The 26,807-nt window shown below is 44.2% G+C and overlaps 1 protein-coding gene across 1 annotated transcript in view; it reads left to right on the plus strand.

Moving 5' to 3' along the window:
* The first annotated feature begins 3,435 nt into the window (after positions 1–3,435).
* LOC138751987 (diacylglycerol O-acyltransferase 1-like) overlaps positions 3,436–26,807 on the plus strand; it is a 174,960-nt gene continuing 151,588 nt past the window's right edge. The window contains exons 1-2 of the mRNA XM_069915110.1: positions 3,436–3,688; positions 24,632–24,719. Of these exons, the coding sequence (XP_069771211.1) occupies positions 3,579–3,688; positions 24,632–24,719 (198 nt within the window). The 5' untranslated portion in view covers positions 3,436–3,578. The remainder of the gene's footprint in view (positions 3,689–24,631; positions 24,720–26,807) is intronic.

Here is a 26,807-nt window from a genome sequence, read left to right on the forward strand (position 1 = left end):
CATGCTAGAATTTTGTGCGTTTTTTCCCCCTAATTCATAATATTTCTGTTTTGTCTTCATTATGTTCTTCTCCACCTTATATTTTTGTAGTGTTTCATATTTTATTTTTTTATCTGCCAATTCTCTTCTTTTAGTTGTGTCTTCCTTCATTGCTAATTCTTTTTCTATATTTACTATTTCCCTTTCCAACTGCTCTGTTTCCTGATTGTAGTCCTTCTTCATCTTGGTTACATAACTTATTATTTGCCCTCTGATGAACGCTTTCATTGCGTCCCATAGTATAAACTTATCTTTCACTGATTCCATATTTATTTCAAAGTACATTTTAATTTGCCTTTCAATGAATTCTCTAAAATCCTGCCTTTTAAGTAGCATGGAGTTTAATCTCCATCTATACATTCTTGGAGGGATGTCCTCTAACTCTATTGTCAATATCAAGGGTGAATGGTCCGATAATATTCTAGCTTTATATTCTGTTTTTCTTACTCTATCTTGCATACGAGCTGATAACAAAAATAGGTCTATTCTTGAGTATGTTTTATGTCTAGCTGAATAATATGAATATTCCTTTTCCTTTGGGTGTTGTTTCCTCCATATATCCAAAAGTTGCATTTCTTGCATCGATTTAATTATAAATTTGGTTACTTTGTTCTTTCTGTTAGTTTTTTTCCTAGTTTTATCCATATTTGAATCCAAATTCAGGTTCAAATCCCCTCCTATTAATATGTTCCCTTGCGTATCTGCTATCTTCAAAAAGATATCTTGCATAAACTTTTGATCTTCTTCGTTAGGTGAATATACATTGAGTAGATTCCAAAACTCCGAATATATCTGACATTTTATCATTACATATCTCCCTGCTGGATCTATTATTTCCTCTTCTATTTTAATTGGTACATTTTTACTGATTAATATAGCTACTCCTCTTGCTTTTGAATTATACGACGCTGCTGTTACATGTCTTACCCAATCTCTCTTTAATTTCTTGTGCTCCAATTCAGTTAAATGTGTTTCTTGCACAAATGCTATATCAATTTTTTCTTTTTTAAGTAAATTTAGCAGTTTTTTCCTTTTGATTTGGTTATGTATTCCATTAATATTTAAAGTCATATAGTTCCACGTAGCCATTTCATACTTTGTTTATCTTCCCTTTCCGTTTCTCCATCATCACCTTTCCTTATCCATTTCTGCTTTCTTGTTTTGAACACTTTATAAGACAACATTTCTAAAACATCAAACATTTTCCTTATTCTCCTATTTAAAACTTCTTTAACCCCATTCTCCCCTCCCCCTCCTGAATTGCCCTTTATCCCTTGTCGGGCAACCACATCTCCCCTCTCCATTTGGATTTGCGAATTCACTTGCAAACGTCAACTGAGTTTGCAGTGACCGTAACTCCTCCCCACCCAGCCACCCCGGAAAATATTTCAATTTTCATATGTAACAAAGGTCACTCTTTTAATTCCCTCCTTATTCCCTCTATTCTCTTTCATTCCCTTATTAATTCTTATGTATACTCTATATATTTTCCTCTAAATACGGATACATTCATATATACATACACATCTATATATATATATATATACATATATATATATATATATATATATATACACACAAATATACCCATATACACACATACATATAGTTCGTGGTCATTTTTACTCTCATTATACTCTTCATCTCTCTGCTTGTTTTGTAGTTGTTCTGCAAATTTCCTTGCTTCCTCTGGATCCGAGAATAGTCTGTTTTGTTGCCCTGGAATAACTATTTTAAGTACCGCTGGGTACTTTAGCATAAATTTATATCCTTTTTTCCATAAGATCGTTTTCTCTGTATTGAACTCTTTCCTCTTCTTCAGGAGTTCAAACTTATGTCTGGATAGAAAAAATTTTTTTGACCTTTGTATTCCAGTGGCTTTTTGTCTTCTCTTATTTTCTTCATTGCTTTCTCCAATATATTTTCTCTTGTATATCTTAAGAATTTTACTAAAATGGATCTTGGTTTTTGCTGCGGTTGTGGTTTCGGGGCTAATGTTCTATGTGCCCTCTCTATTTCCATTTCTTCCTGTAATTCTGGTCTTCCTAGGACCCTGGGGATCCAATCTTTTATAAATTCTCTCATATTCTTGCCTTCTTCATCTTCCTTAAGGCCCACTATCTTTATGTTATTTCTTCTATTATAGTTTTCTATCTTCTGAGCTAACAGTTCATGTGCCTCTTTAACTTTTTTATTAGATTCTTCTAATTTCTCTTTTAAGTCTTTTACTTCCATATCTACAAATGTTTCTCATTTTTCCATATTTTCCACTCTTTTTGCCAATTCTGATATGGCCACTTCCATTTTATTCATTCTTTCTTCTGCATTCTTAATTCTTCTTTTTATCTCATCAAATTCTTGTAATTGCCATTCTTTCACTGATTCCATATATTCTTTAAAAAAAGCTACATCCATTGTCTTGCCTTTCTCTTCTTCTTCCACTTCTTTCTGTTCTTCTTCTTCTCCCTCTGGGTTGACCATCTGTTGTTTCCTTGTTTTCTTTTTACCCTCTTCTTTCTTGTTCTCGTTATTGTCTGTGTTCTGCACCTGTTGCTGTGCTGCAGGTGTCTCTCTCAGCTGTGGAGATCGACTCCGCAGCTGTTCCCCCCTCCCGTCAGTGGGTTTTTTTCAGGCGCATCGTGCACTTTTACTCGGCTCTGCGAGCCATTTTTGTCGTCCCGAGCCCGGGACTTCCACTGACCTGTGGGAGCGGGCCTCTCTCTCCGCGGCGGGCCTCTTCGGACAGGTAAGGCCTTCACCTTCTTCTTCCGACGTTCTTTCTTCCTCTTTTCTTCCCGTTGTTTTCGACTTTTCTCTCTTCGCTGCCATTTTCTTCTCACCTTTATTTTTACTTTGTTTTAATTTTGCTTTGTGCGGTTTTTTTTAACTTGTCCGGAGAGGGCTGGAATTCCCTGACCGGCCACTACTCCATCACGTGACTCCCCCGCACTTGCCTTCTTGATAGCGCCTGCCAACCCACCTTTGGCGATTCATGCACTCCCAGCCCATCTGCACAGCAGCAGGCTGCAATCGCTTGCGATTTCAATCCTAATTTTTTTTCCTTCCAAAGTGAATAACCTCACATTTACAAAGTGAAAACATTTGCTGCAGAAACTCAGTGGGTCAAAGTGTCCTTTATGGAGCCCAAGGTTTCGGGCTTGAGCCCTTCATCCAGGTATTTAGCAACATCTTTTGTTTTGTTTCAGTTTCCAGCATCTGCATTTTAATTGTTATTCAGGGTTACCTTTTAGTTCTCTCCTCTGGACTCCAAGAACACTCAGCAGGAACTCTGAAGGCAAGGCAAGCCAAGGATGGGCAGAGAACTCCATTCCCCAGAAGCCTCGTTCCGCGCAGGCGCACTGGAAGGAGGGGCGGGCGCTGTCGGCGGTGACGTCACGGCCGTGGCATGGCAACCGGCCAGTTGAGAAGGTGGCTGGCGGCTGAGTGGGGAGCCGAGTGTGGCGCGCGCGTGGCGGGCACGGACCCCTGACCCCTGACCCCTGACCCCGTGCCCCGGGGCCCCCGGCAGGGCGGCAGCGATGAGGCGGCGGGGACACGGAGGCGGGAAGGCGTCGCGGACCCAGAGCCACAGGGACCTGAAGGAGCTGAAGGAGGAAGAGGAGGAAAGTCACGACTCCTTCGAGTTCAGGTAGCGGGGCTGGGTCCGTCTGGGGGCGTCACCCCTCCTCAACGGGGGGGGGGCGTTACCCCTCCTCAACGGGGGGGGGGCGTTACCCCTCCTCAACGGGGGGGGGGCGTCACCCCTCCTCAACGGGGGGGGGGGGCGTCACCCCTCCTCAACGGGGGGGGGGGGGGGCGTCACCCCTCCTCAACGGGGGGGGGCGTCACCCCTCCTCAACGGGGGGGGGGCGTCACCCCTCCTCAACGGGGGGGGGGGGGCGTCACCCCTCCTCAACGGGGGGGGGCGTCACCCCTCCTCAACGGGGGGGGGCGTTACCCCTCCTCAACGGGGGGGGGGGCGTTACCCCTCCTCAACGGGGGGGGGGGGACGTTACCCCTCCTCAACGGGGGGGGGCGTTACCCCTCCTCAACGGGGGGGGCGTTACCCCTCCTCAACGGGGGGGGCGTTACCCCTCCTCAACGGGGGGGGGGCGTTACCCCTCCTCAACGGGGGGGGCGTTACCCCTCCTCAACGGGGGGGGGGGGGGCGTCACCCCTCCTCAACCGGGGGGGGGGCGTCACCCCTCCTCAACCGGGGGGGGGGGCGTCACCCCTCCTCAACCGGGGGGGGGCGTCACCCCTCCTCAACCGGGGGGGGGGCGTCACCCCTCCTCAACCGGGGGGGCGTCATCCCTCCTCAATGGGGGGGCGTCACCCCTCCTCAACCGGGGGGGGGGGGGGCGTCACCCCTCCTCAACCGGGGGGGGGGGGCGTCACCCCTCCTCAACCGGGGGGGGGGGCGTCACCCCTCCTCAACCGGGGGGGGGGTCACCCTTCCTCAACCGGGGGGGGTGGCACCCCTCCTCAACCGGGGGGAGGGGAACATCACCCCTCCTCAACCCCCTCCACCTTGCCCTGTGTTGGGGTAACTCTTCCTGAACCAATGAGGATCGCTCCTTGTCCTTGCTCTGGGTGACTTCTCCTGACCTGGGACCTCTCCTCGTCCTGGGATAGAAGATAAAGAAGCTGTGAAATATGAAGGGGTGAGGGCTAAGAAGGATAGCTCTCACAGGAGAAGGAATGGAAAGGGTGGAAAACTTTGGTGGGGGGTGTGGGAATGAGACAGAATTGTAGGGAAACAGACTGGGGCAGGTGGTTAATGGAAATTGGAGGTCGATATTGATGCCATCTGGCTGGAAACTGCTGAGACATATTATGTTCTTCCTCTGATTTGTGGGTGGCTTCGAATCGTGCCTGATCTTTTCTTCCTTTCAAACCTATTTTCCTGCCTTCTCCCCATAACCTATGATGCCTTGACTAATCACAAAAAAAACCTCCTCATAGTGTCCATTTAGTTGTCCGATTTGGTGAACTTTGTTGTTATCTGAGAGAAAGGGTTGAAAGAACAATGGCTGCAGGTTACCTTGTGACCTGCTCGAACCTGAAACTGCAGCAGAGTGCAAGGGCAGCCAGATACTCGTGTAGGATCCAGTTGACATAGGAGTGAGCTTCTGTCAACCAAAGTTTTCCTAAAGTTGTGAAATGCTGGAAAAAGTAATATCAGGGGCATTGTCAAGAATCGTAGATTCTTAAATCCCACTGCACAATTACACTGACTTTAGGGGGAATTCTATGTGGCAAAGAGCCATTTACTTTGTGCAACTCCAGAGGGAGAAGCAAATTGCTGGATGAATTCAATAGATCAAGCAGCATCGGTGGAGAGAAATGGACATTGGTTTTTGTCTTGAAATGTCATCTGTCCATTTCCCTCCACGAATGCTGCCTGACCCAATATGTTATCAGGTTGAAAGAACAGAACATACATTTGCACAATGAGCAAAGGAAAACAATCTGGCTGAAGAAATAAATACATTTGGCCTTATCAAATGACTATTTAGACTCCAAATAAACGGAGTTTTAATCAATAGTTAAGTTTAATTCTGTGCTGCATACTTCAAGATTCAAGATCCCTTTATTGTCATGTATTGATATAGAACATGTGTTACACGAAATTCCCTTCTGCCTGCCACAGGTCATCAAAGTGTCACCTGGCACCCCTTGCAGTAAGGGAGAAAGGGAAGCAAAAGAGAATCCCTTCAGAGTCACTGAGTGTCTGTGGATTTGTCTCCAGGGCATAGATTGATGTTTGATCCGTCGGCAACCCGAGCTCCAGAGCCAAATCTCCGACATGATCAGGAAACCTTCAACACCTGAGACCCTTCAGGAGCCCTTCTTGCCTTCAGTGCCTTCTTGAATCCTGTTTCCCATCAGCCAGTCTCCAGCAGCCTGTGTGGGTTCCCCGAATGAGTTGCCCACAGTCTGTTTGGGTCCCTCAGCTGCTGAGCTCCTTGCTAGTCTGCCGCCATGCTCACCGTTCTGTAGGGACGTCTTCTCTGTCTCCTCTACTCAGCAGGGGTTGTTCTCTCAGTTTCTGGTGCAACTCCTCCTGACGCATAGGCCCAGGGTGGCAAGATACAGTTTAAAAACAACTAGCTCTTCGAACAGGCAATTTAATGCCAGGGGCATTTGAACCGGGCGGCTGAATCCTTTGGTGCATTGCTATCTCTGCTCCACACCATGAGCAGCTCTGGGAGCACCACCATAACAAGCCCTTGGTGAAAAGATTTAGCATTGTGAGGAAATGGGGATAGTTCCTTTCACGGGATAGTTCCTTTCAAGGGTGTTCAGCTTGTGAATTTTTGTGTCGTGGCACGGTTGGGGTAGCGGTTAGCACAATGCCTTTACAGGGCCAGCGATCGGAACTGGGGTTTGAATCCTGTGCTGTCTGTCTCCCCGTGTCTGTGTGGGTTTTCCCAGTGGGCTCCGTTTTCCTCCCACCATTCGAAATGTACTGGGGGTATCGGTGTAATTGGGTGGCGTGGGCTTGTGGGCTGAAATAGCCTGTTACCGTATAGTATGTCTAAATTTAAAATTTAAACAAATGTTTCCAGTGATAGGTCAGTGAGTCAAAGACAGGGAATTTAAGATTGACAAAAAAAATCAGAACTGGCAAAAGAAATTCCATAAGTAAAAGACAAATTCTTTCATTACATACAAAAGAAAATAAGCAAATCCTTGTACATGACTGTGATAATGAGTTTATTGTCAAATACATTGTTCAATGTACACGTGCACTGAAAAGAGTGTGAATAAACTACTACAATTGTGTACGTTAACTTAGAAAGAGATAATAAATAATAGATTATAAGTGTAGGTGAAAGAGATGATGGATTATAACTATTCCATAGATAATAAATAGTAACCAAGAGTCTCTGCAGTCACAAACAGCATTCTGATATTCTGTAATTAAATTTCAGTTGTTGCAGAGATAGTTACTAATCTCTATTTAATATAACATCCAATATTCTTTGGCTCAGGTAAAGCATCTCTTGTCTCAGATATTCAAATGCCATAGGTAAAAACACATTTAATGTGAATTGTAAATCAAGGGTGTGTCAGGTGTTGGGGATACAAGCATTTTGTATTCATTAGCTATAGTAATTGCTATGCGCCTGTCTACTATAATGTAAAACTAATATATCTGTTTGTATACTACATCACAGTTTTGAAATGGAGAGTGGAAAAGAAAATGTAACAATGCCAAAATCAAATGGAAGCCAAATGAGAGAGCATGCTTAGCAACAGTGTGGTGGGAGAAGAATATACTGACACATGCCCTATCTGTCAGTAACTGGAAAGAGAGAGACCCTGAGCATTGAGCGAGAACGGCCAGTCAGGATGATCAGGCGAAACAGTGAGGCAGTTAGCTTGAGAAGAGATGTACGGAGAAGCAATGTAGATTAATAACTTCAGCCAAACTGTTGAAGTGACACAAGAAGTAGGGATCGGAAGGAATTCCGGTAAGTGAGATTCTTCAGTGGTAATATAGTAAAAACCCTGTTATCTGGAATTCAAGCAACCATTAAAAAAAATCACAGAAAATAAATACGTAAAAAATACAGGTTTAAAATTGGCTGTTAGTTCACCAATCATGCAGTCTCAGGCAACCGTAAAATTCTCTTATCTGGCATCTACCTTTTCCACATAGGTGGTGGATACTGTATTGAAATTGTATGGGAGGAAGGGATGAGGATGATGGATGAGATTGAGTGGTGCTGGGAATCACTTGCACTGATCAAGCTTTGGGAAGGGGATCCCTTTGAAATGTAATCAAACAAAAAAAAAGTGGTGTCCTTTGCCAACATGACTAACATATGTGGAGTTGCATTATAAGAGTGGGCTGCAATATCGCCCATTGTTGTCTTTCTTTCCTTTCTTTGGCTTGGCTTCGCGGACGAAGATTTATGGTGGGGTATGTCCACGTCTGCTGCAGGCTCGTTGGTGACTGACAAGTCCAATGCGGGACAGGCAGGCATGGTTGCAGCGGTTGCAAGGGAAAATTGGTGGGTTGGGGTTGGGTGTTGGGTATTTCCTCCTTTGTCTTTTGTCAGTGAGGTGGGCTCTGCAGTCTTCTTCAAAGGAGGTTGCTGCCCACCGAACTGTGAGGCGCTAAGATGCACGGTTGGAGGCGAGATCATCCCACTGGCGGTGGTCAATGTGGCAGGCACTAAGAGATTTCATTAGGCAGTCCTTGTACCTCTTTGGTGCACCTCTGTCTCGGTGGCCAGTGGAGAGCTCGCCATAGAACACGATCTTGGGAAGGCGATGGTCCTCCTGTTGTGCACTGTAATTAAATCTTCATTCTTGTTATCCTAGCTGTAGCATGGTAAATAGAGGTCCCTCGAAATGGGTGTCACAATTCCTTTCTGATGAAATGCAGAACTTCACAAGGTCAATGCAACATGATGTAAATCGTTGTCCTGAGATGCAGTGGTTGGGTTCAAAGCGTGGTGCACAAAGCACTGTCACTCATTAAAAAACATTGCAAATTAATTTGATAGTCTATGTTTGAAAGGAAAGGGGAAAATTATGTTCTCATGATGGAGAATTTAAAGTAATATGCTTTATCTTAAGTTACATAACACTGGACAACAATTTTTTTCAAAGGTTTGGTTCCTGATTTTTTTAAAAAAAGGGGATTTTGAAAGACAGCTTCAAGCTGAACACAAAGATAATTTCAGATTTGCTGAATCACGTAGGAAGTTGGAGAAACATTAAATTAACTTTTATTGTATTTAGCATGTTTAATCGCATAACGATGGTCTCAGGTTGACTGCATGTTGCACAACAAATGTGAGGAGCCCAGAGTTTGTCTTGGTTACTAATTTTTACATCCAAAGTAGAGCTTATAGGCTTTCTTAATAAGTGCAGTGATGTTGCATCTTTGAGCCTTAAACAGATACTCACCACAAATGTAACAGAATGTATCGCAGCTGTTGCGACGTTGACGAGACAGTTCTGCTGTATTGAATCTTCCTGAAGACAATAAATGCTATTAAGTACATTTACTATGCTATTGCCTGAAGAACGTGTAACAACATGCATTCAATTTAAATTAATGTAATGCTCAGCATTTGTATATGTGAGCTGTCTGCATCTACCTGACTATGGACACCCAGACCACCTTTGCATAGCACCTACACTGAGTGCATGCCCAGGCAGGCTTGGACTGACCAAAGCAGCTTGGTTTCTGGGCAATGTACTAGTAGACTTAAAATATGACAGGAAATCACAAAAATAGGTTTTTTTTTTAAAAAGTTCATGATATGAAAATTTTAAGGTGTTTTTCTTGATCAGCAGTTCCAAATCCATAAAATGCACTTGGGAACAAAATCTTTTTGTCCAGTGTAATCAAACATTGCCTTTTCACATCTGGAATTGGTTACTGGTATCTATCTGCCTCTGCTCTGATCCTGATTGAAGTTTTTGAGTCAGTTTCAACATTTTAAACAAGATCCACAACACAATGTTTGCATAAAATCCAGACCTACTTTGATTTGTTTTGATCAAATTGATGCCTTAAAGACACTTTAAAATTTGTTCCCTATTCACAGTTGCATGAAAGAAAGAGTGAAAAATTACAGGAGTAAGTTGGAGACTGACTCATTGTTCCAGGGTTTTTAGTTGTAATAAGATATCAACACAGGCCCATTCTTTGCACTTTAACATGGTCAATCGTTGCCATCTTTTTTTCCATAATTTACTCTGGAATACTGGTGATGCTAATGTTTGGAACCATAGAACACAACAGCACAGAAACAGGCCCCTCAGCACATCTAGTTCCACTGACCTACACTTGGAACGTACCCCTCCCATCCATTCTCCTATCCAAATTTCTCTTAAATGTTGAAATCGAATCCACATCCGTAACTTTCACTGGCAGCTCGTTTTGCACTTTTGTCGTCCTCTGAGTTGAATTCTAATATTTCCTTAACCGTTTCACCTTTCACTCTTAACCCGTGTCATCTCAGTCTTACACAACCTCCTTTGAAAAAGCCTGCTTGTATCTATCTATATCCCTCAACTATGTATTCCTCCATCAAATCTCTTCTCATTCTGTAATACTCCAGGGAATAAAAGCCCTAGCCTATTCACCCTCTCCCTATAATTCATGTTCTGGCAGGATCCTTGTAACTTTCCTCAGCTCTCTTTCAATCTTATTAATATTTTACCGGTAGGTAGGTGACCAAAACTGCACACGATACTCCAAATTGTGCAATTCCAATAACATCCCAACTCCTGTACTTAGTACTTTGATTTATGAAGATGTGCCGAAAGTTTTCTTCATGACCCTATCTACCAGTGATGCACTTTCAAGGAATTATGTATCAGTATCCCTCTGTTCTACCACACTCTGCAGTGCCCTACCATTTACCGTGCAAGTCCTATTTTGGTTTGTTCTCCCAAAATGTAGCACCTCACATTTGTCTGCATTCAATTCTATCTGCTACTTTGCAGGCCATTTTTCTGGTTGGCCCAGATCTCACTGCAAGCTTGAACAGCCTTCTTTGCTGTCTATTCCACTCTAAATCTTAGTTGGAAATCCAGATCATTGATCTAAATGACAAACAACAATTGACCCAGCTCCGGTCCTTGAGACATACCACTAGTCACAGGCCTCCCAGTCAGAGAGCCATCATCTACTACCACTCTATCACCTCTGCCACAAAACCAACATTTAATCCAATTTACTATCTCATCCTGATTATTAAGCGTTTGAACCTTCCTGACTAACCTCCCATATGGGACCTTGTCAAAGGCCTTACTAAAGTCCATATAGGCAACATCCATGCTCTTCAACTTTCCTGGTAACCTTCTTTAAAAGTTCTACAAGATTGATTAAACATGTCCTACACTGATCCCAAAGCCATGTTGACTATTCCTAATCATCCCTGTCTATCCAAATACAGGTATATGCCACTTAACATCCACGATACATTCTGTAAAATTGGGCATTTATGAGATGTGGACATTATGTGAACAAGTCAACTTTATTTGTCGTTCCTACCATTCTCACACAGTAGGATGAGATAGTATTTCTCCAGAACCATGGAGGATATTTACATGGATGTAAGTTAGGGAAGCAATTTACACATTATAATATTAAGGTATAAAGACGTATACACTGAAAGTCCACGGTGCACGAACACCATATTGTATACTTAACAAAGCTATATGGGATATTGTAGTGTACCTGAAAACTTTTTATTTGTAAGTAGGGATAAGTGTGGGGATTGACATGGGGCTGTGGGCAGAGAGTGGGGACCGACACGGGGCTGTGGGATCAGTGTGGGGACCGACACGGGGCTGTGGGATCAGTGTGGGGACCGACACGGGGCTGTGGGATCAGTGTGGGGACCGACACGGGGCTGTGGGATCAGTGTGGGGACCGACACGGGGCTGTGGGATCAGTGTGGGGACCGACACGGGGCTGTGGGATCAGTGTGGGGACCGACACGGGGCTGTGGGATCAGTGTGGGGACCGACACGGGGCTGTGGGATCAGTGTGGGGACCGACACGGGGCTGTGGGATCAGTGTGGGGACCGACACGGGGCTGTGGGATCAGTGTGGGGACCGACACGGGGCTGTGGGATCAGTGTGGGGACCGACACGGGGCTGTGGGATCAGTGTGGGGACCGACACGGGGCTGTGGGATCAGTGTGGGGACCGACACGGGGCTGTGGGATCAGTGTGGGGACCGACACGGGGCTGTGGGGAGAGAGCGGAGCAGTGGATCAGTGTGGGAAGAGAGCGGGGCAGTGGATCATTGTGGGGACCAAAGTGGGGCTGTGGGGAGAGAGCGGGGCAGTGGGATTAGTTGGGACTGATACAGGGCTGTGGGGCAGTGGGATCAATTTGGATATACAGTATGCAATTTCTTATGGTCAGTGATTGCTTTTTCTAAATTGCTGCAGACTTGCTCACGGTGACTGAATCATTATGGGGCCACGGATGTATATGCGGTCGGATGTTGCTCGAACGTACGTTAAGCAGTGCATAACTGTACTTGAATACTCTATCTCTTTGGATACTTTCCAACAACTTGTCTACTACAGCCTATAATTTCTTGGATTATTCTTGAGATATCCTTAAATAATGGAGCAACATTAGTTATCCTCCAATCTATCACCCGTGGCTAAGGACATTTTAAATACCTCTGCCAGAGCTGCAATTTCTACACTGGTCTCCCTCAAGTGCCGAGGGACTATCTTATCAGCATGCAGTTAGTTGAGATGCTCTATTGTGCCAACATCATCGCCACCGGTGGTCACTCATTTTGATTGACAAACTCGACAGCAAGCCATGTTAGAATAGGCAATGTTGAACCTCTTGGGGAAAGTATTCCAGTCAAGTGCATGATCTTGCTGCACATCAGTGAAGAGCCCATCAAAGGCACAGCATCCTTTAAAATGGTTACAAATGATGTAACCAAATTCAGTTGCTCCCTCAACCCCCCTCCTTATGGTGAAACCTAGTGGTTATGTCCTGGATTTACCAACCCTGAGTTTGTGTTCAGATACCACAATTAGATGTGCTGAAACTGCCTGTAATAATTTAACATACACACTTTGTAATTCTAGATGGTGTGGCCCATCCTACATTAAACCCCGGTGTTGTACATTGTGGTTAACTTTGAATGTAGTAATTGCAACTGTGCTGGGTAGGTCACGTCTCCAGAATGGAGGACCATCGCCTTCCCAAGATCGTGTTATATGGCGAGCTCTCCACTGGCCACCGTGACAGAGGTGCACCAAAGAAAAGGTACAAGGACTGCCTAAAGAAATCTCTTGGTGCCTGCCACATTGACCACCGCCAGTGGGCTGATAACGCCTCAAACCGTGCATCTTGGCGCCTCACAGTTTGGCGGGCAGCAGCCTCCTTTGAAGAAGACCGCAGAGCCCACCTCACTGACAAAAGGCAAAGGAGGAAAAACCCAACACCCAACCCCAACCAACCAATTTTCCCTTGCAACCGCTGCAATCGTGTCTGCCTGTCCCGCATCGGACTTGTCAGCCACAAACGAGCCTGCAGCTGACGTGGACATACCCCTCCATAAATCTTCGTCTGCGAAGCCAAGCCAAAGAAAGAAAGAAAAAGTAATTGCAGCTCAGGCAGTGTCATCCACATCGGAAGAAAAAAGGAGAAACCTTGTGCCCACTTGGAGCTCTTAGGGGCAACGTCTTGTGTAGGGCCTGATATTAGCTGCCTCCATATCAATTTTTCCTCCCTAATCCCTTGGATAAGGTTACTGCTCACCTGTTACTTCAGCTCTAGTCTACCATATTAAAGGCTGTTGATAGTACTGGACAAGCAGCAGTGACATGAACGCTGCCATCAGAGAGCAACAGCAATCATTAAGGATCCACACCACCCAGCACATGCTCTGTTCCTGCTGCTACCATCAGAAAAGAGGTATCGGTGCCACAAGCACAGCACAGTTGGCGTGGTGGTTAGTGCAATGCCTTTACGGCTCCAGTGATTGGGACCGGGGTTCGAATGCCACGCGTCTGTAAGAAGTTTGTACGTTTCTCTCTGTGTCTGCGTGTTTTCCCCGGGGGCTTCAGTTTCCTCCCACCGTTCGGAACGATGCCAGGGTTGTAGGTCAATTGGGTGTAATTGGGCGGCACGGACTTGTGGGCCAAAATGGTCTGTTACCCTGCTGTGACTGAAAATTTAAAAAAAAACTTGCACCACCAGGTTCAGGAACAGCTGCTACCCCTCCACCGTCAGACTCCTCAACAATAAACTCAATCATATAAGGATTCTGCACTTTACTGAATTTTTATTCTCTGTATTGAACTGTATGTTTCCATTTCTTTATTTGTTGACATGTGTAAGTTGTATACATTTTTTGCATTTCCAATAAGTGGTAATTCTGCCTCACCCGCAGGAAAAAGAATCCCAGGGTTGTATGTGATGTCATGTATGTACGCTGACAATAAATCTGCCATTTGAAGTATGAAGTGATGTCAGTCCAAAAATGCTTGGTCAGCCACAAAATGTTAACTACTTGTTCTTGGTTTGTTTAAGTGCAAGTTATAATTTCTGGGTGTCTGGTGGGAGGAGAGGGGGGGGTGGTGTGTGTGAGGAAAAACAATTTTGGAACAGTTGAACTGAAAGCTGCTGAGGAATAAAGTCTTCCTTTATGAGCCCAGATTTTGTCACCACTCCTTGTCAACTTCAGCTAGTACTTAGGCAAAATTGTTTATAGGAACTATGAGTTTCATGACAAAAACTTCTGATTTTATTTTTCTTAAAACTATTGCTTTGTAGCAGCAACGTGGTTTCTATAAACCACCTTACAAAATAAAAAGTGCAAGAAAAAGTCAAAGTGAGGCAGTGTCTGTGGTTCATTGATCTTTCAGGAATCTGATGGCGGAGGGGAAGAACCTGTCCTTTAGTCGCTGAGTGATCGTCTCCAGGCTCCTGTACCTTTTTCCCGATGGTAGCAGAATGAAGAGAACATGGCCTTGGATGGTGGGGGGTCCTTGAGGATAGAGGCTGCTTTCCTGAGACACCTCTTGTAGATGTCCTCGATGGATTGAAGTCTGGTGCCCGTGATGTCGCAGGCTGAGTTAACACCCCTCTGGAGTTTTTTCTTGTCCTGAGTGTTGGCACCTCCATCCCAGACAGTGATCCACCCAGCCAGAATGCTCTCCATGGGATACCTGTAGAAATTTGCAAGGGTCTTTGGTGATGTACTGAATCTTCTCAAACACCTCACAAAGTATAACTGCCAGCGAGTCTTCGTGATTGCATCAACATGGAGGCTTCAGGACAGATCCTCAGAGATGTTGACAGCCAGGAATTTGACGTTCCTTACCTTCTCCACTGATGACTCCTCGATGAGGACTGGTTCATGTTCTTCTGAAGTCCACAATCATCGCCTTGGTTTTGCCAACCTTGAGTGCAAGGTTGGTGTTGGTGAATGGGAAATATATGGATGAGTGCATGATGACGTGTATGGACAGGTTGGGGTGAAGGGACTGTTTCTGTGCTGTATGACTGACTCTTGGGGCTTTGGCAGCTGAAGTTACAAAATTAGTGATGGAGAGTGACCATTGGGACATGTGGATGAGAGCAGAGCATTAGATTGATAGTAGATTACAGAGGTAATAAAGTTTTAAATTGTTGATTCAGTTTCCTCCCTATTGAATCATAATTGCACAGCATGGAAACAGGCCCCTTGGCCCAACTAATCAATGCTGCGCAAGGTACCTACTTCCACTAAACCCTTCAGCATGTGTTTGGCTCATATCTCTGGATCATTAATGTAGGATGAAAATAGCTGAGGGCTCAGCAATAATCCCTTGGTACCCCATTGATTACTGATTACACTGGACAACAAAGATTTTGTTTCCTGAACACTTGGGTGTATTTTATGGATTTTAGGCTGCTAATCATGAAGATTTTCATATATCGTACTTTTTAAAAAAAGATACAGCTTCCTTTTGTGATTTCCTGTTATATTTTAAGTCTACTAGTATATTGTCCACAAAGTAAGCTAGGTAATGTTAGTGACCTGGAAGATTCTAAGGCTAATAGAAAGGATGTTAAAAAAGGAAATTTGGAGAGCCAGAAGGGGCCATGAGAATGCCTTGGCAGGCAGGCTTAATGAAAATCCCAAGGCATTTTACAAGTATGTGAAAGAGCAAGAGGATAAGATGTGAAAAAATAGGATCTATCAAGTGTGACAGTGGGATGGAACCGGTGCAAATAGCAGAGGTACATAATGAATGGTGATGGAGGCAGATACGATAGGGTGCTTTAAGAGACTTTTGGATAGGTACATGAAGCTTGGAAAAATAGAGGCCTTTGAGTAAGCCTGGTAATTTCTAAGGTAGGGACATGTTCAGCATAGCATTCCAGGCCAAAGGGCCTGTATTGTGCTGTAGGCTTTCTATATTTCAGTGCAGGTGCTATGCAAATGGCATGCTTACCCAGGATAGATACAGACAGGCTATAAAAGCAGCTGACATAAACAGATGCTGTGCAGTACATTAATTGAACGCATGTTGATGCACATGTTCTTCAGGCAATAGCATGGTGAGTGTACTTAACAATAGCATTTATTGTCTTCAAGAAGATTCAATGCAGCAGAAATGTCTCGTCAACGTCGCAACAGCTTCGATACATTCTGTTACACTTAAGTATACACTGAAGGCTCAAAGATGCAGCACGACTGCACTTATTAAGAAAGCTTAATTAAGGGATATGATCTCATTGAATGGCGGAACAGGCTTGACGGGCTGGATGGCCAACTCCTGCTCTGATTTCTTGTGTTCTTATTTTCCTTCTTACCTTTTTGACTGAATATTATTAATTCTTTGGCAGGCAGGATCGTGAGGATTGCACTTTGAACCTGCTGCATTAGTAGTACAGAGATTTAGACCAGCCATTCTCAACCATTTTTTGGCTTTGACCCCTTTAGAACTCTGCTCAGAATTTATGCTCCCCCCACCTTCAGATATGTTTACTTGGTTTCTTCCATACTTCTCTCTGACTACGTAAAAATAGTTTAGTCCATGGTCCCCCTTAAATATGCTGTGGTCTCCAGGTGGGCCTTGTGGCTCCTGTTGAGAATGGCTGCTTTCAAGTCAGGAAAATGTGAGCTGTGGAATAGGACTGATGTAGGGAGTTTATAATATTTATGTGGTGTGGAGTATTTTGTGCATTACCGGCTTCTTTATTTGATTAAGTCTTATTAATGTGTTGGAAGCAATTCATTAAGCTTTACTGGACAATAACTTGGAGTCATTGACCTTTCTGCTGAGGAGAATGTCCTTCCTATCCAGTAGATTTTCTCATAATTTTAGAGACTTTAATTAAATCTCCTCTCATTCAGTTCTGCTCCATAACAAACTTCTCCAGCCTAGTTTATTATCATCTGACTGTACATGTACATCTAATACAACACCATCTCTCCAGATCATGGTGCACAAAAATACACAGTACATAAAGATCACGTAAATAATCAATCAATAAATAAATATTTGGGATGACTTTAACAGTTAAAGTTAACAGATGAGTTTAACAGCACTGTTCTTCAACTCTTTCCCCAGCCTGCCAGTCCTGATTTTGTTTTTATATGCTTCTGTACCTTTTTGATGACAGTGGGTTGAAGATAATGTGTGCTGGATGGAAAGGGTCTTCTATAAGTCCTTGAGCCTTGTTTAGACAATTCTCCCAGTAAATGTCATCCATAGATGAAAGGGAGACCCCAGTAATCATCTTGGTTGTTTTCATGATCCTCTGTCTCGACTCCTGGTCTGATGCAGCCCTCTAATTTCTGCTCCTGTCGAGATGGGGGCTGGTAGCCTTGCGCTCTTCAGTCTACTTGGGAAGTATAGACATTGCTGCACATTCCTGAATAATGAGGAGGTGTTGTCATTCCAGATCATCCCTTGTAAGTACACCAAGGAACTTTATGGTGTCCACTCTTTTCATGGCAGATCCATTCATGTGTGGTGGAGAATCGTCGATTTTCTTCCTCCTGAAGTCCTCAATCATTTTTGTCTTGTCCACATTGTTCTCATACCATTTTACGAGCCTTTCAGCTTCCTTTCAGTAATGCAACTCATTATTGTGGCTCATGAGTCCAACTACTGTTGTATCATCCCTGATCTCAAAACACTGCTAGCCCAGTTGATATCTTTGTAAATCACCTCTCTCACTTCTAATGATGCCTCACCTTTCCATGAGCTCTTTCTGTCAACTCACCAGGGTTTAATACAAGTCTCCTATATATCCCTCCTTATCTTCTAACTTGGGGCTTGATTCATAGGAATTTATCCCACATATTCTTCAGCCTGGTACCTCCAATTTGCTCATGCCTTGAAGGGTTGGTTATGTATCTTAGAAGACCGCAGAGCCCACCTCACTGACAAAAGACAAAGGAGGAAAAACCCAACACCCAACCCCAACCCACCAATTTTCCCTTGCAACCGCTGCAACCGTGTCTGCCTGTCCCGCATCGGACTTGTCAGCCACGAACGAGCCTGCAGCTGACGTGGACTTTACCCCTCCTTAAATCTTCGTCCGCGAAGCCAAAGAAAAGACAAACTACACTGTTTGACCTTGAGTTTCTCAAGCGTTGTGTTTTTACCTCTAACTTGCCTGGTCATTTTGTGACTGCAGTCTTGCACCATATTAATTCCACACATTCAGCTCAATTATATCCTGAGAAAAATATAAAGACTAAATAAAAATTTGACAATGAAACCCAAAGGGATTGACTGTGACATCTTTGTCTTCAGCTGCCTAAGTATTCACTTCCGGAAGTTCTCCTCCTTTCTCGCTGCTCTGCATCTGCAATCGCTCATATCTTGAAGAAGAGCTCAGGCCAGAAATGCCGTTAATATATCTTTACTTCCCATGGATGCTGTGAGGCCAGCTGAGTTCCTCCAGTATTTCTGAATTTTGACTACAATCACAGCGTCTGTAGAATTTCGTGTTTTACTTCTTTCCGGAATTCCAATCCAAAGTCTCCTCATTTCTTTTGCTTATTAATCCTTCCTTGAAACCTTACCTCTGTGGTCACCAGTCCAAATTTATAGTTTGCTGTCAAATTCTGTGGAAATGTACCATTGTGAAATTCCTTGGAATGTTTTACTATATTCTCTCTTTCTCTTTGGCTTGGCTTCGCGGATGAAGATTAATGGAGGGGTATTGTCCGCGTCAGCTGCAGGCTCGTTGATGGCTGACAAGTCCGATGCGGGACAGGCAGACACGATTGCAATGGTTGCAAGGGATAATTGGTTGGTTGGGGTTGGGTGTTGGGTTTTTCCTCCTTTGTCTTTTGTCAGTGAGGTGGGCTCTGCGGTCTTCTTCAAAGGAGGTTGCTGCCCGCCGAACTGTGAGGCGCCAAGATGCACGGTTGGAGGCGATATCAGCCCACTGGCGGTGGTCAATGTGGCAGGCACCAAGAGATTTCTTTAGGCAGTCCTTGTACCTCTTCTTTGGTGCACCTCTGTCACGGTGGAAGTGTCGCACCTGAGTCAGCAGGTGGTCAAGTTTTACAGTTGGTGACCTGTGTTGTTCTGGCAGTACCAAATGGGATTGGGGTCTGTGTGCTCTGCACGAGCCATGGCAATGAAATCGATAGTAGTCGTCATATGTAGGGCCTCCATTTCTTGTCTGGGTCGGGTATTGGCCACTGTATTCAATTTCCCTTGAATATGCCAGTTGCATCGGAAAACTGTAGGATGAAATCCAAGTAGATTTCGCACGGTGAATAGTGCTGAGTGCATGTATATGTAAGTGGCTGGTGGTCTGTGTAAATAGCTAAAGAACGACTTTTCAACAAATAGTGGAAGTGCTTGACTGAGAGGTAGATAGCTAGCTGTTCTCACCCGAACGTACTGAAAGTTCTGTGCCGGATTTGATTACCAGAATGGTGGTCCTTCAGGAAAAGGTGATGGCTGAGTTACCCATGGGCAGCAGTCCTCTCTACTGCTGGGCTTCCTCATTTCCCGGGTGCTGTTTGTAGAAGGCGCAAGGAGGCTGACACATCCAGGCTGCAGCGCCAAATTTCTGAAATTTCCAATAAATTTCTCTGTCTCGTCCCCAACCTGTACGATCCAGTTGGACCAGAAACAGGGGGTGATTTCTTTGGGTTGCTAAAACCTTGGCTACTTCTTGCTCCAGCTCAGTTTCTTTCCAGTTTACTGGTTGCTACAGCGACTTCTCCTGCTGCACTGCAGAGGTTGTGTCCATAACGAAGTCAGCATGTCTCGCTAACTCATCGATGGTGGCTACCTGAAAGATTTTCATCAGATGCCCTTGAACCTGAGCAGGCAAGGCAAGGAGTTCTGACATCTTCCTCAATTCTTCTTGTCTCCAGCCTGTCTGCGCCGTCTCCGCAGCAATGTGATGGCCTCCTATCGCCGAGGCTGTTGTTGACGAGCCTGCACGTTACCTGTAAAAAGGGTGGGGACTTCAAGCTTGATTTCCCCGACTGCCCCAACGGGGTCACAGTTGTAGCGACTGCTAAATAAATGCTGGCCCAACAATGAAGAGGACACATTTTATTTCTTCCAACCAACCCTTTCTTCCTCCCAGCAACCTTTTACTCGCCATGCCCTAGGCTTCCTGCCCCGTAGGTGACTGATGCTCTTTCTGCTCCTGTGCATTAACTGTGGCGCTTTCCCTCTCCCGTTCCGGCCAACTCCTGCCCATTAACATTTCCTGAGTATTGCCAGTGACATATCACCAGCGGTGACCAGCCCGATGCGAGACCGGCGCAAGCATGCGGCCGCGATGCAGTTTCAAATGGCCCTGCTTCTGGCTAAGAGATGAGCTTGATCTGATTTCCATCGTGATGGTACAAGATCCAATCAAACTTTTAATTTTTTTCCAACTGATTAAAAAGGATCGAAGTGCAGAATTTCTTGGCAAGCTAAACGGCTTCTCTATAATTGGCTGGTCAGGATAGTAACTTGAGTAATAGCCTAATATCTTCAATCTTTGAACTGGTCAATAGGATAGTACAAAACAAAATGCTGCCCATCCTTTGAGCTATGCAAGTGCAGAGAGAAGCAAACCTGCTCAGTTGCAAAATATATCAGATTCTTGATCAGACCTCCCTTTGATAAAAGAAGATGCCTTGCACTGGTTGAATTTTCTTTGTATCCTGCATTTTTTGTTTTATTGTGCAACCAGCTGAGCTTGATCTTATTGTCTCCTTCCTCCTCTTTTCCCCCCCCCCCTCCCCCACTCTGGATTCTGCATGGTTCATAGCCCCCCCCCCCCCCTCCCTGTGAACCAGTCAAGTTTTGGTTTCTTCTATAATTCTCTCCTACTGTCTACATTTAAAAAGAGACAAATATTTGTGATGCGTGAGCTGGGGAAAGAAACAAGGCTTTTACTAACCCCAACCCACCAATTTTCCCCTGCAACCGTGCCTGCCTGTCCCGCATCGGACTTGTCAGCCACCAACGAGCCTGCAGCTGACGTGGACATTTACCCCTCCATAAATCTTCATCTGCGAAGCCAAGCCAAGAAGACTGTGGCCCCCAGGGGGTCCATAGAGCCCCCGTTGAGAATGACTTTTGGCTACTATACTTTTGTTTTCATTCTCACACTATCTGCAGTACAACGTCTAGGTTAACTTGCCTGGGTAGCACATAAAACAAATAATTCAGTTTGAGTTAAACAAGAAAATCTGCAAGCGCTGGGGGTCAAGTGCAATACACAAAATATAGGACATACCTAGCAGGTCCTGCAGCATCTGTAGGAAGTAAAAGGCATCAATGTTTCAGGCCTGAGCTCTATAAATTGCAATGCAATTCATGAAGCAGGTTATATTGTCCGGGAGAGTGCAGGAACCACTGCGTGACAAGTTCACAGCACCGTTTCCCTCCTCATCCTATATACTACAAGTGTATGTAGCATTATTAAGATTATTCAATTTCAAGTGTTTATATGATTTGATGGGTAGAAGAGTGGCTCAGGAGAGAATTTGTCCCATTAAAAAAACAACATGGCCAGTTTTGTGTGGGATTTGCTTGAAAAACATCAGGAGCAAATTGCAGAGACGTAGTAACTTAATCTAATCCTACCTGATGCGTGATTTCAACCTAACAGAGAAATTTCCTTTGCTCCCTACTCTTTCACTGCTGCCAAGGCCAAATTATTTCTCTCTTTCCCAATTCCTCCATCTGAATCATTAATTTTACACTGTGACACTGAAGAGGCTCTCTTTTCCTTCTATTTCTTACTGTAAGGGTGCCAGGTGATACTAATGGTGACTCTATCTGCCTTACAGTCGACAGAAGGCAGTTTCGTGTAATATTACATGTTCTGTGCAGTGTCGTATATTCTGGAATGAAAGGCTTCGTGGCCAAGTTTGCAGATGATACAAAGGGAGGTGGAGAAGCAGGTTGTGTCGGGAGACTGCAGAAGGACAGACAGCTGAGGAGAAGGGGCAGAGAAGTAGCAAATGAAATGCAATGTCAGAAAGTGGACGCTCGTGCACTTGGGTAGAAGAAATCAATGGGGATAAAATTGAAAATACCCAAGTGCAAAGACACCTGGGATTCATCATACCTGAAAGCAAACTTGCAGATTGAGTCAGTGGTGAAGAAGGAAAATTCAAGGCTGGCGTTCGTTTCAAGAGGAACAGACTTCAAGAGCAGAGATGTGAGGCTGAGGCTTTATAAGGCACTGGTGAGACCTCACTTGGCATATTTGCTAGTTTTAGGATCATTATTTAAGATAGGAGGCACTGATATTTGGGTCCAGAGGAGGTTATCATATGAGGAACGTTTGAAGGCTCTTAGACTGTACTCATTGGAATTTAGGAGAATGGGGGAGAGGATTTCATTGAAATATTTTGAATGTTAATAGACCAGGACTGAGTAGATGTGGACTGGTGTTTCCTATGGTGGGAGAATCGAGGACAAAAGGGCTCAAATTCAGGATTGAAAAGCATCCATTTAGAAAAGATAGAGGAATTTATTTAGTCAGTGGCTGGTGATTTTGTGGAATTTGTTGCCACAGGTGGTTGCGGAGGCCAGGCTATTGGAGGAGATTGATAGGTTCTTGATGAGCCAGGGTATCAAAGGTTATGGGCAGTGGGGCTGTGGAAAAATGGATCTGCTCATGATTGAATAGTAGGGCAATCTAGATGGGCTGAATGTCCTGTTTGCTCCTATACCTAAGGGTACCATTTGCCTTCTTCATGGCTCCATGTCATGTCATCAAGATGTTTAATTTGGTGACAGGCCCTTTAGTCCAACTCACCCATGCCAGCCAATTTCAGATTTATTGTCAGAATACAGACATGACATCATATACAACCCTGAGATTCATTTTCCTGAGGGCCAGGCAGAATGAACACTTGTTGGTAGTTCCAAAAAAAACTGTACATATATAAACAACTGTGCAATACTGAGAAGAGAGAAAAAAAAATCAAACAATAAAGTGCACAAGTCAGAGTTTTTCAGTGAGTCCCTGATTGAGTTTGTTGTTGAGGAGTCTGATGGTGGAGAGGGAGCAACTGTTTCCTGAACCTGGTGGTGTGAGTCTTGTGGCCCCTACATCTCTTTCCCGATGGCAGCAGCAAGAACGGAGTGTGTGCTGGATGGTGTGGATCCTTGATGATTGCTGCTGCTCTCCGACGGCAGTGTTCCCTGTAGATGTTCTCGATGGTGGGGAGGGTTTTGCCTGTGATGTCTTGGGCTGTGTCCTTTTGTAGGGCTTTACATTCAGGGGGGTATTGGTAACCCCTACCAGACCGTGATGCAGTCAGCCAGCACGCTTTCCACTACACATCTGTAGAAATTTGCCAGGGTTTCTGGTGTCATACCAAACTTCTGTAAACTCCTGAGAAAGTAGAGGTGCTGACGTGCTTTCTTACAATGCCATTAGTGTCTGCATTTCGCCCATACCTCTCTAAACCTTATCTGATAGCTGTCTCAATACTGTATATTTATTTCACCGACTCCCATCGGCCTGCACCAGACCATAGCCCTCCATACCCCTCCCATCTATGTACCTATCCAATCTTAAATATTGAAATCAAACCTGCATCTGCTGGCAGCTCATTCCACACTCTCATCACCTGCTGTGAAGTTGTTCCTTATAAACTTTTCACCTTTTACCCTTAACCCATCTTATCCGCTCACTTGATCTGTCTCTGTTTGCAGCACATTTTTACTGATAACTTAATTATCAGCAAATTAATTTGACCATTTCCTCCTTGATGTTTTGTTTCTGTGCTGAACTGCAGGCTGTCAGTATGACAGTAAAATCCCTGGTATCCGGCTTGTATTGGGATTGGTCGATGCCGGATAAGTGAATTTCCGTTGCTTGAGATTGGTGAACTAACAGCGAGGGGTGCCAATTTTAAACTTCCATATTTTAAACAACCCTAACCCTATTTTCTGCGGATCCAAAGCAAATGGGCCAATGACAAGTTTTCTCAAGCAAAATATTTCAGTAACTGTTAAGTTTACCTTTTTTCCCCACTCACATGCCACCTTAAGTAATCCATTACTAATCACAGAGGACTTATCGCATAGGAATTACTTAAGGTGGTATGTGAGTGGAAAAAGTTTGAAAGCCATTGGTGTAAATAGAGTAAATGCAAGCAGGCTCTTTCCACTGAAGGTAGGTGAGACACAAGCCAGAGGACATGGGTTAAGGGCAAAAGGGGAAAAGTTTAGGGGGAACTTGAAGAGGAGCTTCTTCATGCAGTGGGGTGGGAGTGCGGAACGAACTGACAATCAAAGTGGGGAATGGTGAAAATTTGGACAGCTACGTGAATGGGAGGAGTGTGAATGGATGCAAGTCAGTAGGACGAGGCAGAATAAAAGCTTGGCATAGATTAGGAGGGCTTGTTTGCTGTAATGTTCTATGGGATAGAGTGCTGTGAAGGGGAGAAAACAAAAAAGAAAGTTTATAATTGAGTGTGTGATGAGAAAAACACAATGACAGCATCTTTAGGTATGGTATCTCTGAGTGACCAATAAAATACCTTGTCAACATTGTACACATCACATTTAGGGTACAGATTGTTCTGTGCAACTTGTGGTCATTGTTTTCTGATCATCCTTTCATTTATTCCAGTTGTCATAAGCTTCAGGAATCCTTGTTGAGCTCAGCAAGTGGATACAGCAATTACAGGGGAATTCTCAACTGGTGCGTGGTTATGTTGGTGAGTACTAATGGATCTCACAAATTAATATTTTAATTTCTCCAATTGCACAGGAGTGAAAACTCAGCCCATATAAAAGGGTTTGCAAATGAAATCTTCAGAAGTAGTGCACTGTTTAAACAATTGAAGTTGATGTCAAGAACAATTCTTTGTCAACAATATTATTGACCTAAGCTGTCTATGTAATAATGGACCTGTGCACAGGCCAATAGTATGTGTGTCAGTATCTGGATTGTAAGTGTGAAGGTTAAAATGTTCCACCCCACCCCCCCCATAAAAAATATTTATGCCTCAAACCTTTGTGCAGATGATCGTAATAAAAAAACAGTATGTATTTCTAAGGGCTTATCTGTTCAAAGGCAATTCTTTTTCTTGCTTCAGCCAAAGTTAAATGGTTTCCAGACAGTATTGCTTTAAAAAAAAATTCTACGCCCTTATTCCACAATACCATAAGTTTTTGTGACACAAAACAGATTGGTTATTAAGAGCTGCTATGAAAGATTTTCCCTTTGTGATGGATTTCTCCCTCTGCTGTGACAGTAGGATGGGCATATAGGGGGAATTAGAGTCATTCCCTGTGAAGGATCAAACAGGAAAATTCAAAGGTTTTTTGATAATACATTAACAATGTAGTATACATAATATACTTCAACTTTTGTCTGCCATAAGGCAAACAAAAAGTTGCCATGTATATTTCCCAGTGCCTCTAATAATTGAGAAAGAGAAGCAAAAGAGAGTCCTTGCAGAGACTGAGTGTCCATAGATTCACCTGCAGCCACACAGATTCCAATTCAATCCATCGACAACCCAAGCTCCAGATCCAAACCTCTGATACAATCAAAAAGTCTTCCGAACCCAATGTCCTTCATGTTGCCCTCAGCAACACCATTGGCTTCTTTAACAGGCTTCTTTAACAGGCCATTTAAAGCCCTGTACAGAGCCATTTGGCATCAGGACCAAGCAGTAGGACCCTGCAAAGCAGCACTGTGTTTCCTCTCCCCACTGAGCTCCACGGTGCCGCCTGTATTTTTTTTTAATGTTATGTGGTACTCAATCATTGATAAACAGTATGGTTTACTTTGGAAAAAGTTCCAGAGAAGGTTGAAGGTACAGAATGCTGCCAAGAAGAGAGAAGGTGGGGAACTTGCATTTAAAAAGCTTGTAATTCTCTAATTGAACAGTTGCAATTGTTTCAAGTGTTTTCACCAGCTTGCAGCTTTCCAAAGGACAGTGCCAGAGAGCAACAATTAGGAGTCAGCTGATTCAAGAATGCTTGTAAGATGTCATTTGTACATAAAGCTTTACACCCAGTCTATGTAAACCTACTCCACAACAATCTAATCCTTCCCTACTTCACACTCGGCCCTCTTTCTCTTGCACCCACGTGCCTATCTAAGTCTTTTGAATGCCCCAACTGTACCAGCCACCCCAAGCAATGCATTCCAGACACTCACCATTCTGAGCAAAACAAAATTTACCACTGACCTATTTCCCTGAACCTTCCTCCCTTCACCTCAAACTGATGTTCTGTGGCATTTGCTTTTGTTGTCCCAGGGAAAAAGTGTTGGTTGTCCACCCTATCTAGAAACAAGTCAAGTTTAATTGTCATCTGATTGTACAAGTGCAGCCCAACAAATCCGCATTCTCCGGTCCTTGGTGCAAAACATGCAGACACACAACCAGACAACACACATACTGACAAACAATACATTTGCAGAACAAATATTTTGTCAATACAAATAAATAAATATTGTCTCATGGTTAATGTGAGCAGTTCCTTTGGTCATTCAGCATTCTCACACCCTGTGGGAAGAAGCTGTTCCTCAGCCTGGTGGTGCTGGCTCTGATCCTCCTGGATCTCTTCCCTGATGGGAGCAGCTGAAAGATCTGCGTGCAAGGTGGAAGAGGTCCTCAATGATTTTGCCCGCCCTCATCAGACAACGATCCCGGTAGATCACGTCGATGGGGAGTGGGGGGAGGGAGACTCCAGTGATCCTCTCTGCCATCCTTATGATCCTGTACATTTCTCTGCAGCAACTGTACACAGTGTGATGCAGCCGGCCAGGACGCACTTTAAAGAGCTCCTGT

The sequence above is a fragment of the Narcine bancroftii genome, chromosome 1 (assembly GCF_036971445.1).
Source record: "Narcine bancroftii isolate sNarBan1 chromosome 1, sNarBan1.hap1, whole genome shotgun sequence".
Lineage (NCBI taxonomy): Eukaryota > Metazoa > Chordata > Chondrichthyes > Torpediniformes > Narcinidae > Narcine > Narcine bancroftii.